Source organism: Palaemon carinicauda, chromosome 39, assembly GCF_036898095.1.
Source record: "Palaemon carinicauda isolate YSFRI2023 chromosome 39, ASM3689809v2, whole genome shotgun sequence".
Taxonomy (NCBI): Eukaryota; Metazoa; Arthropoda; class Malacostraca; order Decapoda; family Palaemonidae; genus Palaemon; species Palaemon carinicauda.
In genome coordinates this window covers 67,139,450-67,154,438 of record NC_090763.1, presented here as the reverse complement: position 1 = coordinate 67,154,438, position 14,989 = coordinate 67,139,450, and the positions used below count along the sequence as shown (strand labels likewise).

The following is a 14,989-nucleotide window of genomic DNA, read 5'->3' as shown; positions in this document are numbered from 1 at the left end:
AAAGCAGCTTTGATGTCCCGCTGCAAGGATTGCAACTGGTTTACTCAGCTTCCCTGGGTCCTCCTTGGACTAAGGACCACTCCTAAAGATGCCCTCGACGTCTCGGTAGCCGAAATGGTGTATGGCGACCCGTTGGTCGTCCCTGCCGAGTTTTTTCCTTCTACAACCTCCTCCGACGATCTCCAGCGCATACGTCACGTCGTGGGAAAATTTACTCCGTGCCGCCAGACTTACAATCCCCAGCGAAGCATCACATATCAACGGACTTGCACTCTGCAACGCACGTCTTCCTGCGCAACGACACCAGCAAGCCACCACTAACGCCCCCTTACACGGGCCCTTTCCTTGTGATCCGACGCAGTCCGAAAGCATTCCTCCTAAACATTCGGGGCAAAGAAGACTGGGTCTCCATTGATCGTCTAAAACTTGCTTATCTTCTGCCAGATGGCCCGCCTACAGTTCGCCTCTCTAGATCAGGGCGCCCTATTTAACATGTACAGCATGTCATTTTTAGGGGGGGAGCCATATACCAACCGTGTTTCACACAATTGTACATAATTCCTTTTGTATATATTATGCTTGTATCTTCGCTCCTCCCTCGCACTAAAACAAACATGAAAATTCCTGTCTGGTTTTTCCTCTGTAATATTGTCTGTCTTGTGAACTTGTTATGTCCTGTTGCCTTGAGGTTTTGTATATAAGGAGAGTGTTCCACAATAATATAACTCAGTTGTTTCCAATCTGCCTTTGAGTTCACACCCTTACTCGGCGCCGTCACACCAGTTATGATTATGGCAGCTATTTTTAACCAGAGACTAGTTAATGCAGAAAACCCGAATGATTTTAAAAGACCAGTTATGATTATGGCAGCTACTTTAATCAAAGACCAGTTATGATTACGACAGCTACTTTTATCACAGACATATTATGATTATGGCAGCTACTTTTATCAAAGACCAGTTATGATTGTGGCAGACATGAAATTTGTTATGAGACGAGCTAAGTTTATGGTAACCAAAGCACTTGCCATCATAAATTATATAAATTTTGTTATTATGGACAAGTCTAGCATCAGAGGACAATTTAAAGAAAATGGGAAACGCATACTTGTCAAAAGAAGCCATTTTATGGTTGTGGTGGCCGATGTGATAACGTCCCTGAGTGGTGAACGCCAGACCGGGAGTCGAGTCCCGCTCAAACTCGTTAGTTCCTTTGGTAGCTACAATCACACCATAATTGTGAGCTAAGGATGGGGGGGGGGGGGTTTGGGGAGCCTATAGGTCTATCTGCTGAGTCATCAACAGCCATTGCCTGGCCCCCCTTGGTCGTAGCATGGGTGTAGAGGGGTCTTGGGCGCTGATCATATGTATATATTATATATATATATATATAAATGCATATATGGTCAGTGTGTAGGGCATTGTCGAGCTTGATAGGGTAATGTCACTGTCCCTTGCCCCTGCCATTCATGAGCGGCCTTTAAACCTTTACACCTATACAGTAGTCATTCTCAATTCTGTCTCATAGAAAAAATAAAGAAATACAAATGTCTAGCATCGGGTGTGATGCTGCAGCCACCTCGTTCAGGTGACAATTTCATGAAATCAATTGCATGAAATCGTGATTGGTATGCATCTCGGAGAAGGTCAACTTGTCCAGGGTTCCATGGAAGGGGATGAATTTACTCATGCCATCACCAAGAAAGAAGAATGAATTCTGTTTGATAGCACTCAAGTGATAGCGTTTCTTCTTTAAGTAATGAAATGGCCGGTTTTTTTTTTTTTTTTCTTTTTTTTTTTATGGTGGGGTGAGGGCGTTAATTTTCATGTTGATTCAAGAGAAAAAATTTTGGGATAATAACTTAGGAAGTTTAATTTTACCTGTTCCCTTTTTCATTTTAGAAATATCTGTTTGATAACACTCAATTGATAGCGTTTCTTCATTATGTAATCAAACGGAAGGGATTTGATTTTTTTTTTCTTCTTTTTTCTTCCTTTTTTTGGTGGGGTGAGGTCGTTAATTGATGTTGATTCAAGAGAAAAAATGTGGGATAAGTTAGGAAGTTTAATTTTATTGTCCCATTTTTCGTCTTGAAAATATTATTTTGCAGAATTTGGTGTATATTTTTTTTATGTATTGAAGCTCTAGTGTTTCTTCCATATGTAATTAAACGGCAGGGATTTAATTTTTTTTTTTTTGGGGGGGGGTGAGGACTTAAATTTTAATGTTGATTCATGAGAATATTATTTTGCAAAACATGGTGTATCAGTTTTTTTTTTTTTTTTTTTTTTTTTTTTTTTAAGCACTGTGGATTTTATATTGGGGGAAGTGAGGCTATTTTTACTTTGAATCAAAAGAAAATTGTTAGGATAACTTAAGAGATTTAATTTTACTTATCCCTGGTTCTTTTTAGAAAATAATGTTTGAAGAAGAATGAAGAGTAGTGATTCTTTTCATATGATGAAATGATATAGATATTTTCAGAAGGTTTTAATTTTTACTTTGAATCAAAGAAAATTTTTCAGGATAACTTAGGAGGTTTAATTTTCTTGCCCTTTTTTAGTTTTAGCAAATATTATTTAAGGAAGAATACGGAGTAGTGCTTGTTTTTTTTATGTAAATAAACGTTATGGATATTTTTATGGAAGGGGTTAATTCTGACTGATTTACAAAACGAAATTGTCAGGATAAGTTAGGAGGTTGTTACACACAAACACTTATATGTATGTATGTATGTATGTATATATATATATATATATATATTTATGTATATATATATATATATATATGCATATATATATATATATATATATTTATATATATATATATATATATGTATGTATATATATAAATCTGTGTATATATATATATATATATATGTATGTATGTATGTTAATATACGTAATTGTTTGTTTGAATCGAGCATGCGTGTATATGAATATATTTCAGCTGTAAAAACTCACATTTTTTTATATTTGGGCTATTAAGGCTGACATATTTTTTATGCTTATTGCACAGTCATCTTCAAGAATTTCGGTACACACCACGGCACTTACTGTTTTATTTTCTCCCCCTACTACCTCCGATCACACTCTTTTATCTCCTGTAATTCTATCATAAAATCTTCATTGTTTCTCATCTACTCGGTTCATATTGTTTTTATTTTCTACAGCTCCTTATACACTAATCACACCTTTCCAATGGACTCCCATTTCTTAATCTTACTTTAACCAGTATCATCGCATCTATTTGTTTGCTCTTTTATCTACTGTATAAAACATAAAGTAATAGGGAGGAAGGGCGATGGTGGCTGGTACAACACACAAACATACGCTACCGGAGTCTAGGCGATGTCAGGCAGGGCAGCCGGTCTACGGTCCACCCCAAAACCCAAAGCAAAGTCCTTCAAAAGAAGGCGACTGTGTTACCCCATACGAATGGGAAAAAAAGGCACGCTAATAGAAGAATTTTATTCCACTATTCATATTCCCCCCTATGGACCCCGAGGCATCTCAAAGGCCAGACAATGTTTTAGGGATGAGATCGGAGACCCCACACGCTTTTCAGGATCCAGTAAACTTTGCGGCCCATATGCACTCGTTTGGATTGGGGAAGATCCACTGACCTTGTGAACGTGATCTGAGTGCCACATTGCCTACTTTGAATTATTGCACCTGTTAGAGGTGGGTGATAAAATTGACAACAGCTCGTGTTAACTGGAGGACAAGCCATGTTCAATAAATCACTACACAATATTGTTAATATGCCGTTCGTTATCTGCGCGCATGCGTGGAAGATATTTTTGTATTCCCAGACATGATTTATATTGTACTCGTTTTATTGTTGTAAAAGAGAGAGAGAGAGAGAGAGAGAGAGAGAGAGAGAGAGAGAGAGGCACCGGAGTTTATAATTTCTCAACGATATTTCTTTAATAAATGATATTTTTGTATTCCCAGACATTATTTATACTGTTACTCGTTTGCTTGGTGTAAGAGAGAGAGAGAGAGAGAGAGAGAGAGAGAGAGGGGCGCCGGAGTTTATAATTTCTCAACGATATTTCTTTTAAGAAATGGTATTTTTGTATTCCTAGACATGATTTATATTGTACTCGTTTGCTAGGGTAAAAGAGAGAGAGAGAGAGAGAGAGAGAGAGAGAGAGAGTAAGCATCGGAGTTTATAATTTCTCAACGATATTTCTTTTAAGAAATGGTATTTTTGTATTCCTAGACATGATTTATATTGTACTCGTTGCTAGGGTAAAAGAGAGAGAGAGAGAGAGAGAGAGAGAGAGAGAGAGAGAGTAAGCATCGGAGTTTATAATTTCTCAATATTTCTTTTAAGAAATGGTATTTTTGTATTCCGACATGATTACATTGTACTCGTTTGCTAGGTGTAAAAAAAGAGAGAGAGAGAGAGAGAGAGAGAGAGAGAGAGAGAGAGAGAGAGAAGGTGGCTGGCTTTTTTCTTCTAAGAAATGGTGCCACCAAATGACCTTATATCGTGTTGTTGGTGCCGAATGCGTTGTATTGAAAATGCTGAGTCATGGTTTTACCAGAACGGACTCGCTGTATGACCTTTTATCGTAATGGCGTCTTTTCATTTCTCCGTATAACGATGGTATTAAATAATCTATCATAACTATTGCCGCCAAGTATCCTTTAATAGTAATGTTGGCACTAAGTAATTTCTTTTTATAGTAAGTGTAACTGTAACTGTAACGTTAAAGTAAAGTAACTGTACCTGTAACGTTGACCTTTTGTGATTACAGTAACACTGACGTGTTATCGAATGGCTGTGATAAATGATCACCTTTTATAAGAGTGGCATCTCTGTATTTTTCAAGTTCTCTTAGTACGAACGAGCATTTTGAAGCAATAGTGGCGCTAAATCATGTCCTTTTATAAGAATGGTATCCCTGTCTTTTGTCAGTTCTATCAGTGTGATATTGGTGCTAAATAAGGAATTTTTTTATAAGAATAGTATCTATTCATTTTTAGTTCTATCAGGGTAAGAGTGGCGCTAAATAATGACATTTTATAAGAATGGTATCTACAGTATGTCTATTTTCATTTCTACTTTTTATGAGAATGGTATCTCTGTTTTTAGTTCTATCAGGGTAATAGAGGTGCTGAAATGACTATTTCTTAAGAATATCTATTTATTTCCAGTTTATCAGGGTAAGAGGGTCGAGAAATACAAAACTTTTATAATGGTATCTCCTCTGTCTATTTTCAGTTAAGGGACTATAGTGGCGCTAAATAATGACCCTTTTCAGTCATGACAGATCTAAGTTGCTTTTCTAGTACAGACTCTCCGTGCCATATTATTTTCTGGTACCCCTCTCTATTTTCAGTTAAGGGACTAGAGTGGCGTTGAATAATGACCCTTTTTCAGTCATGACAGATCTAAGTTGCTTGTCTAGTACAGACTCTTCGTGCGATATTATTTCTGGTACCTCTCTCTATTTTCAGTTAAGGGACTAGAGTGGCGTTTAATAATGATCCTTTTCAGTCTTGCCAGATCTAAGTTGCGGTATTTTTTTCCCGTACTTTTCCAGTACTTGCAATACCCAGTGTCCTTACTGTAATAGAGACCTTTACCATTACGAAGGGCCTAATGAAATTTTGGTTAGAACCCCAATTGGGAGGCCAAGTCCTGCTAGCACTACCAATTACGACCCACACGTCCAAGCATGCCCTATATTTGAACCTGTTACGATCAGTGATGTACAGTGGTGCACAACGAAAAAATACTAGAACACCATGTTTATCATAAATTTCAAAGTCTGTTGTACGGTTTGATGAAGCATTTTGTAAAAGTACATAAGAACTAAGTAATCACTGGATTTCTTTTTATTTTTCACTATTTCTTTCAAGCTAAAAAAAATATCTATGCATGCCCGGTGACATGGCAATAGTACTTTTTTATTTAAGTTTTGAAACACTTGTGAACTGCTGGTATAAACGAATGCATAAGTTACTCATAAACTTAAATTTTCATAATGTGGAGTTCACATTGACATTTGAACACTGCTGCAAATGCTGAGCTGTTTTCAAGATTTTTATTACATCATAGTATAGGGTTTTATAGCATATTGGAAACGTCCCTGCCTAACGATATGCAGGGCTAGGTTCTAGACCCGCTCAAGTTTGATAGTTTTTTGTAGTGTCTGCAACCTCACCATCCATGTGATCTAAGAAAGGGGGTTATTTGGTGGAGCCTATATGTCTACCTCCTGAGTTATCAGCAGCCATGGCCTGGCTCGCTTGTTTGATGGAGAGGGGCTTGGGTGCTGATCATATGGATGTACGGCCAGTCTTTAGGGCATTGTCACTATTCATCTGCCTATGCAATTCATGAGTGACCTTTAAACCTTTAATTGAATAAAGCTTGTCCTTATAATTGTCTTTCTGGAACGTTTTTAAAGCCAGTAATTGTCCCTAGGATATAAATGTTGAGTAACCTATAATTATAGCATCACGACATTGTTACTAACTGGCCGTATATGGTAATTATGATAGTATATTACAGTTTTATCAGTAAATAATGCTGATAAGGAGCCTTTATCCCTAATCACAATGTTTAACAATAACATGACTCTTCGTTGGGTGTTTACCCACTTCCTGCGCTGTACTTAGGCATTAATCAAAGCCTTTGATTCTTTCACTCCTAGCTGCACCTATTAGCCCTTTACTTTTCTTTGTTGAGTGACCTCCCTGGCACGTAGGTAAGGTGGGCCAGTTTGCTAAAATTCTATGTATGTATCTAGCCATCGTAACTAGTGTACGCAACCCGTCAAAATGACACAAGAAGGCACATGCACTCCCATCTCACCAGGGAATGACTACTCTCTCTCCCCCCTACCCAAGGGACGGGGAGAGATGAGCATAACTGGATAGAATATATCCTTCTCATCTCCTCCTACGCCTGTTGACGCAAAGGGTGAAATATATATATATATATATATATATATGTATATATATATACAGTATATATATATATATATATGTATACATATATATACAGTATATATATATATATATATATAATGTCTATATATATATGTAGTTATACAGTATATATAATTATATACATATATATTCATACATATAAATATATACATATATATATATATACATACATACATACATATATATATATATATATATATATATATTTTTATATATATAATATCTATATATATGTAGTTATACAGTATATATATAAATATATACATTATATATATATATATATATATACATACATACATACAAATATATACATATATATATATACATACATATGTGTATATATATAAATTTATATATACAGTATATATATATATATATATATATATATACTTGCTCTTTCTTATTGGGGCGATGGTGGTGCTGGGCAAAATTTTACACGTTATAGACACATTTTATGGCTATGTTGATTTTCTTTATTATAATGGCGACGAAACACGTGACCTCTTATCACGATGCCAGCTGAGAATGGTCTTTATTTCGTCTATTTCATAGCCGCCAACTTACGTGTTTCTGGAACCATAATTATTCGCATAATGCGAGATTAACCTTGAAAGTCTCTCTCTCTCTCTCTCTCTCTCTCTCTCTCTTTATAAGATTTTATATATATATATATATATATATATGGAATACAGGGATTGTAAAGTTATCTCTCTCTCTCTCTCTCTCTAATATATATATATATTTATATATATATATATATATATATGTATGTATATATATATGTATATATATATATATATATATTATAAGGAATACATGGATTGTAAAGCTCTCTCTCTCTCTCTCTCTCTCTCTCTCTACATCACAGCGAATACAGGTATTGTAAAGTTCTCTTTCTCTCTCTCTCTCTCTCTCTCTCTCTCTCTCTACATTACAAAGAGTACAAGAATTGTAAAGTTCTCTCTCTCTCTCTCTCTCTCTCTCTCTCTCTCTCTCTCTCTCTAAATTGTAAAGAGTACAAGAATTGTAAAGTTCTCTCTCTCTCTCTCTCTCTCTCCTCTCTCTCTCTCTCTCTCTCTCTTTCTCTCCAGAATTCCCCTGTAAAAATTCCCAAGAAGAAATTCCTTTGGGAGAAATTGTGATTTAATGATCGCATGAGACATTTTTCATTTCCACTTGGGTCTTTTAATCACGAAAAAACTGCTTATTGGACTCTTTATAGAACTAGCGTATCTTCTACTTTACACAGTCAACAAACACGAAACACGAGGTAAAATATATCAGTAAAGGTTTATGTCGCGTGAAAACTTCTACACGGTGAAGATACAACACTGGAACATTGAGGTTAACACTTAATAAGTTTATTTTTAATTCATCATTCACTTTTTTCCTCAACTTCCTCCACGCCAATCGCGTGTTTTGTTCAAGCAATTTCCCAATCGGATAACATTGCTAATCTGCAAAGCGGCAAATGGAAGGGAGTGGGGGGAGGGGGGGGGGGGGGGAAGGCCAAGCTTCGGGGGGTAAGTAGGTGGTCTGGTAGGAGGGTGAAGGGGAGAAGGGTGATATATGTCCTTTGGTGTAGTCAGATATCTGGACATGTAACTGAACTAGTCAGTCGCTGGGAAGTAGTAGCTATGCTGTGTGTGTTACTTCTTGGGTTAGAGAGAAGGTGTGTGTTCTAAATCTGCGGTGTTTTGGAGTACGATTGACCGGCGTTTTGTTTCGAACTGATGGTGAAGTATTGTCTCTCCAGTTCAGTGATGTTACGAAGACTTAGATGAAGACTTCTCATATTGAGTTTTCCTGGAACACGAAATATTGTGTGAGAGTTGGAATTGATTATGGAACGACATATTGAATCAAAAACTCTAGAAGTGTTTTGCTTGTAATCGTATAAGAAATGTGTTAGAGAAATACATTTATGGAATGGCAAGAGGTTCTTTGAATTACTACGTGAATTTATCATGAAGGACTGTCCTTTGCGCTAGACACCAAAGTACCACCTACCATTGGTAGATTAACTATGTAGGAACATTACTCACAACATTACAAGGAATACAGGAGTTTTAAAGTTTTCTCTCTCTCTCTCTCTCTCTCTCTCTCTCTCTCTCTACATTACAAGGAATAGAGGAGTTTTAAATCTTTTTCTCTCTCTCTCTCTCTCTCTCTCTCTCTCTCTCTCTCTCTCTACATTACAAGAGATAGATGAGTTGTAAAGCTCTCTCTCTCTCTCTCTCTCTCTCTCTCTCTCTCTCTCTCTCTTGTTATTTGAGGTGAAATATAAGTGCATTGATTATCACTTATTTGATATCCAATCTGTCGAATAAGGATAATTTCAGAACGTTATTCGTAAACTCATCTGCCTCTAGTTATGCAAATTACGCGTACACACAAGTAGCCTTTATACATATGTGACTCTCTGGCCACACGTGTAATTTCACACTTACAGAAACATTCGGATAGTCATGTGCGCACAAAAACACATTCGCATAATATATAATATATATATATATATATATATATATACACACATATATATATATACATATATATATATATATATATATATATAGAGGGTGTGTGTTGATATGCTGTGTATAGTACATAAATAACTGTATTTTTACAATTATGTCTCTCTGTATATCCATATTCATGTATACATATATACATATGGAAATATATATATATATATATATATATATATATATACTGTATATATATATATTTGTTTATACATAAATAGATAGTAAGCATTAGGTATTGTGTATATAAAGTAACACATTGAATCTCAAGATATTTTAACCACTTAGAACACAATTTGGAAAACAGAATACATAGTATCTATATGTAAATTTATCATTTATCCTTCAAAAATCTTCATTAACTTTTTTATAGAAAATATAGAAAATGAATGACGTAAACAAGTGTGAAATGACTCATTATTAGAAGCCTTTGGAGGATCTGTCAACGAAAAGAAAATGCATCGTTATGGAACATTACTAAACATCGAAAATAAGGATATGTGCTAGAAGTCAGGCTGGGCCTCACCGGTAGGCCTCTAAGCCTGCATTTCATCAGACCAGGCTTCCGATGTAATCTATGAAGCCTATACATTTCGTGAAACTGTTTATACATCGATGTCGGATGCAGACAATAATATACCATAAGCCTCTAAAGTAGACTAATGAGATGATGCCTCCATGGTAGGCAACTAGGCTTATTCTTATAACACTATAGGCCTCCAAGGCAGGCTGCGAGGCCTACCCTTTGGAGACGAACAAATGAGTCGCCCTGGTTTCGTCAACGATATGATTTCCCAGCTCAGATTGATCTTGGGAGGTGGAGACACAGAGTGAGTATTACTTTATCTATCTAACTAATAGTATCTATCAATAAGAAATAGTCAAATACTGCTCCATGATTTTAATCATTTCAGTAAGATATTGCCTCAGATTTGGCGTCCATTACTCAGCTGCTTCTGAGCTGTAACTGAGGAACGCTGAAACATATAAGGTATGGTCGTATCACCATCATCAACAACTTTATCTATCTATCTATCTGTCTATCTATCAATTGGAAATAGTCATCGACCGTTTATTAACTTGAATCATTTCATTAAGATATTGCCTCAGATTTGGCGTCCGATATTTAGCTGCTTTTCAGCTGCAACTGAGGAACGCTGAGGCTTATAATGTATGGTGGTGTCATCATCATTATTATTCGTAGCTAGTCCCCAGCGGCAGTGGAACAGCTAGCCAATGTGGCGGGCACATTCGTTCCACTGCAGTGTGTTATAAATCTCTGGACTAGAACTACCTTTGAAAACTGAACTTTGCTAAGTATAATGTCAGGATCCTGTTTAGGGAAGATCTTGTTGTGTTATGGTCGTATGGGATTGCAATTATGGTTGTCTTGAATATTTCCACTTAACGATGTTGCCTGTATATGTACCCTTCTTGATTCTACTTTAGGGTTAAGTTCTAAGTGTACTTAAGTGCTGGTTCGAAAGTAGATTACTTACTCGTGATAATAAAAAGTGAAACGTGATTTAGCTTTATTTAAGAAATAGTCAAGTAATGTTCGTATTACCAGGAGACAATCTTTTTAGTAAAGTATGGATATCGGCTGAGAAAAAGTAAAATTAAATTATTATTATTATTATTATTATTATTATTATTATTATTATTATTATTATTATTATTATTATTATTATTATAATCATCATCTAAGCTACAGCCCTAATTGGAGAAACAATATGCTATAAGCCCAAGGGATTCAACAGGGTAAATTTTTAGTTGGATTTAACGTAAAAAGCCAGATTGTAATTCTCATTCAGCGTTCAAATGTTGTTTACACAAATAATAAGTGAAAAAACACTAAGTAAAAAAATGTTTACAAAATCTTGTCAAAATTCTTTGCAGATTTTTTTTTTTCATGACAGCCACTAGTGATTTTTTGTTTTTTTAATATAATCTTGTCAAAATTCTTGTCGGTTTATTTTTGTAGATCATCGATGACTGTAGTGAAGTTTTATGTGATAATACCTTCATTGTAACAAATAAAGGCTTCTGAAGGGGGTTACTGCCTTCAGTGAACCTTACACGGTTGCATTGTAGGCATTACTTGAGTGTCTATGCAGACTCTTTAACTATGGTAATCAGATCTTCTAAGAGAAGGACACTCTAGAATCAAACCATTATTCTCTAGCCTTGGGTAGTGCTATAGCCTCTGTACCATGGTCTTCCACTGTCTCGGGGTAGAGTTCTCTTGCTTTAGAGTACACTCGGGCACACTATTCTATCTTATTTCTCTTCCTCTTGTTTTGTTGAAGTCTTTATAGTTTATATATAAAATATTCATTTTTAATGTCACTGTTCTTAAGATATTTTGATTGTTAATTACTTCTCTTATTTCCTTGTTTACCCTCCTCACTGGGCTATTTTCCCGGTTGGAGACTCTGGGCTTATAGCATCCTGCTTTTCCAAATAGGGTAGTTTTTGGAAGAAATTTTCCATAAATTCAGGATTTCATGTAATAAGAACAGATATATATTTGTCCGCGTTTCGAAATTACCCGGCTCAAATGTTTTGCTTGTCAAATTCACCCATATTTCAGTACTGGAGGAAAATAAAGATCTGATTATGTAATAATAATCGTTATGAGTGTTCAAAGGGTTATAGTTGCAACGAGTTTTAGAACATGGGGCTGACGACTTTATGAAATAAATTCTACAGTATATCCTTTTTTAAGCAACACTTTTTACCCCTCTTTCTCTTGCATATGTCTTTTTTTAATTTATCAATTAGGAAAGAGTGATTGGTAGGCAAGGTATCTAAAACTGAAGGGGGAACATTTTTTATATAATAAATTACAAGAAATTTCATAATATCAAAAGGCAAAAGAATCTATCAAGTTTCAATCAAAACTTTGAAAAATTATTTTACTGCTTTTGCCAGCTGTCAGTCATGCTAAAGCATTAATTGAGGTTTACGAACATACTGACGGAATTAACTAAAGCTAAGTGGTTCAAGGGAACTTTCAGTTTGATAGAAGTTCACGAATAGTCAACTTTTAATTAAATCGAAGGCAAATGAGTATTAATTATTTGTAGAAACCTTTTAGCTATGGTCAGCAGCTCCTCTAGGAGGACACTCCAGAATCAAACCATTGTTCTCTAGTCTTCGGTAGTGCCATAACCTTGTACCATGGTCTTCCGCTGTCTTGGGTTAGTTCTCTTGCTTGAGAGTACACTTGGGCACCCTATTCTAACTTGTTTCTCTTTCTCTCGTTATTTCGAAGGTTTTATAGTTTATAAATGAAATATTTATTTTGATGTTATTACTGTTCTTAAGTTATATGATTTTTCCATGTTTCCTTTCCTCACTGGGCTATTTTCCCTTTTGGAGCCCTTGGGCTTATAGTATTCTGCTTTTCCAACTAGGGTTGTTGCTTAGCATGCAATAATAATAATAATAAAAATAATAATAATAATAATAATAATAATAATAATAATAATAGTTTTCTTTTGTATTTACCACAGGAAATCTGCTAGTGTTCTACGCTCTGTGATATCAATTTTTCTTTTATGATTATGAAATATTTTTACTGTTTTTTTAGGGTACTTTTGTAATGACCAGTCTGACTAGCTGGATCAATATTTTTTTCTTTTATGGCCATGTGATCTCTATTTATATGGCCCTTATGGTCTCTGCTTTCGTGGGTTTATGGTCTTCACTATGGCCTAATGGTCCTGACTGTTTTGTATGTTCAGTCTACCTTTTTCAGTTTGAAGAATCTTTGTGATTTTAGTGGTAAAGGAGATTACGTAATGTTGTACAGGTACTAATTATTATTATTATTATTATTATTGCTATTATTATTGGTATTATTATTGCTATTATTATAATCATTATTATTATTATTATTATTATTATTATTATTATTATTATTATTATTATTATTATTATTATTATTATTATTTAGGAACTAAGATAATTGCTCTTATTGCTTTTACTATAAACATCAATTAGTCAATTTATTTGTTATACAAACCCCTCATAAATGTATAGAAGAGACTAAAACAAAACTAGACATCGCCAGAAATGAAATAAAAGCAAGTAAATTTACTAATAAATAAATGTATAAAATCTAAGAAAGTAAATAAACAGAATTATAGCAGAATAACCCAACATTCAACCCCCCCCCCCCTCATGTGCGAGGTGAATGCAAATCCCTCCCCCCCTCATGTGCGAGGTGAATGCAAGTGACTTTTATTCAACAAGATAACGAGCTTATATACAAACAGTTGAGGACAACAATGGCACAAAAAGTCAAATAACTAGAAACATGCTATGGCAAGCTTAAATAGGTTTTTCTATTACCAGTAGAGAGTGAGAGATAAAAAACGCAATAGCATTACTGTGTATGAGCGTGTATGAAATACGTGCGGTACATCCAACATGAATTATCAACGTTTCCGGTAGACTAAATCGTGTTAGAAATTCTCATTAACCCCAGTTGTCACTTTGGCGTGATGAACCAATAACAAACGGAACATGGTTTCATATCCGTACCCAATGTTTTCTTTGTATTTTTGTTTGTTTAAGCATAAGTTTCATTGCGTTTTACAACGTTAATGCTAGTGCTGATGCATGTGTGGACATAAGATTTTAACAATTAAGTATTTTTTTTTTTTCTGAAAGGAGTTATTTTCATGTCTCGAGATTACTGAAAGAACTTTACTGATTATTTAATTTACTTATAACATCCGTTGCAAATTATTTTTGACAATTATAATTTTTTTTTTTAAATAAGAATTACTTTTATATATCATTATAGATCACAGAGGAGCGAACTTTACCGAATATTTCATTTTATCATTACTATCACTTGCTAAGCCACAACCCTATTGTTGGAAAAGCAAGATGCTATAAGCTGTAGGTCTCCAATAGGGAAAATAGCCCAGTGAGGAAAGGAAATATGCCTTGGACTAGAAACAAATGTAGATATAGTATTCAAAGTAAAGATATTCTATTATTTTCATTGGTTCGCAGCATGTGGCTTTCGTCAAATGATTCTCTAAATAAAGTCGACATCACTGATGTTTTTCAAAGCATTATGGACCTTATATCCTTTTAAGTTCTATATACCTTCCTAAGGTAATTTCACTGTAATTCACTGTAAAAGCGTGAAGGAAAATTAGAACATGACATGCTAGCATTTATTATTCTCTCTCTCTCTCTCTCTCTCTCTCTCTCTCTCTCTCTCTCTCTTTCTCTCTCTCTCTAAAGCTTCAAGTACAATATGATAATGGTCTTAGCTCTCTCTCTTTCTCTCTCTCTCTTAAGCTTCAAGTACAGTATAAGCTCCATGCTCTCTCTCTCTCTCTCTCTCTCTCTCTCTCTCTCTCTCTTTTTAAAGCTTCAAGTACAGTATGATAATGGTCTTAGCTCCATTCTCTCTCTCTCTCTCTCTCTCTCTCTCTCTCTCTCAAGTACAGTATGATAATGGTCTTG

At 35.1% G+C, this 14,989-nt stretch overlaps 1 protein-coding gene across 4 annotated transcripts in view; it reads left to right on the top strand.

The window, feature by feature from the left end:
- The window catches only part of LOC137630892 (cyclin-dependent kinase-like 4), a 253,073-nt gene that overhangs the window by 124,851 nt on the left and 113,233 nt on the right, over positions 1-14,989 (top strand). Inside the window, exons 1-2 of one of the 4 annotated variants that reach the window (XM_068362424.1) lie at positions 8,560-8,643; positions 9,870-10,326. The exons of the other annotated variants lie outside the window; for them this stretch is intronic. Coding sequence (XP_068218525.1) covers positions 10,256-10,326 — 71 coding nt within the window. The 5' untranslated portion in view covers positions 8,560-8,643; positions 9,870-10,255. Of the gene's footprint in view, positions 1-8,559; positions 8,644-9,869; positions 10,327-14,989 lie in introns of those variants that run through there. 4 annotated transcript variants of the gene reach the window in all.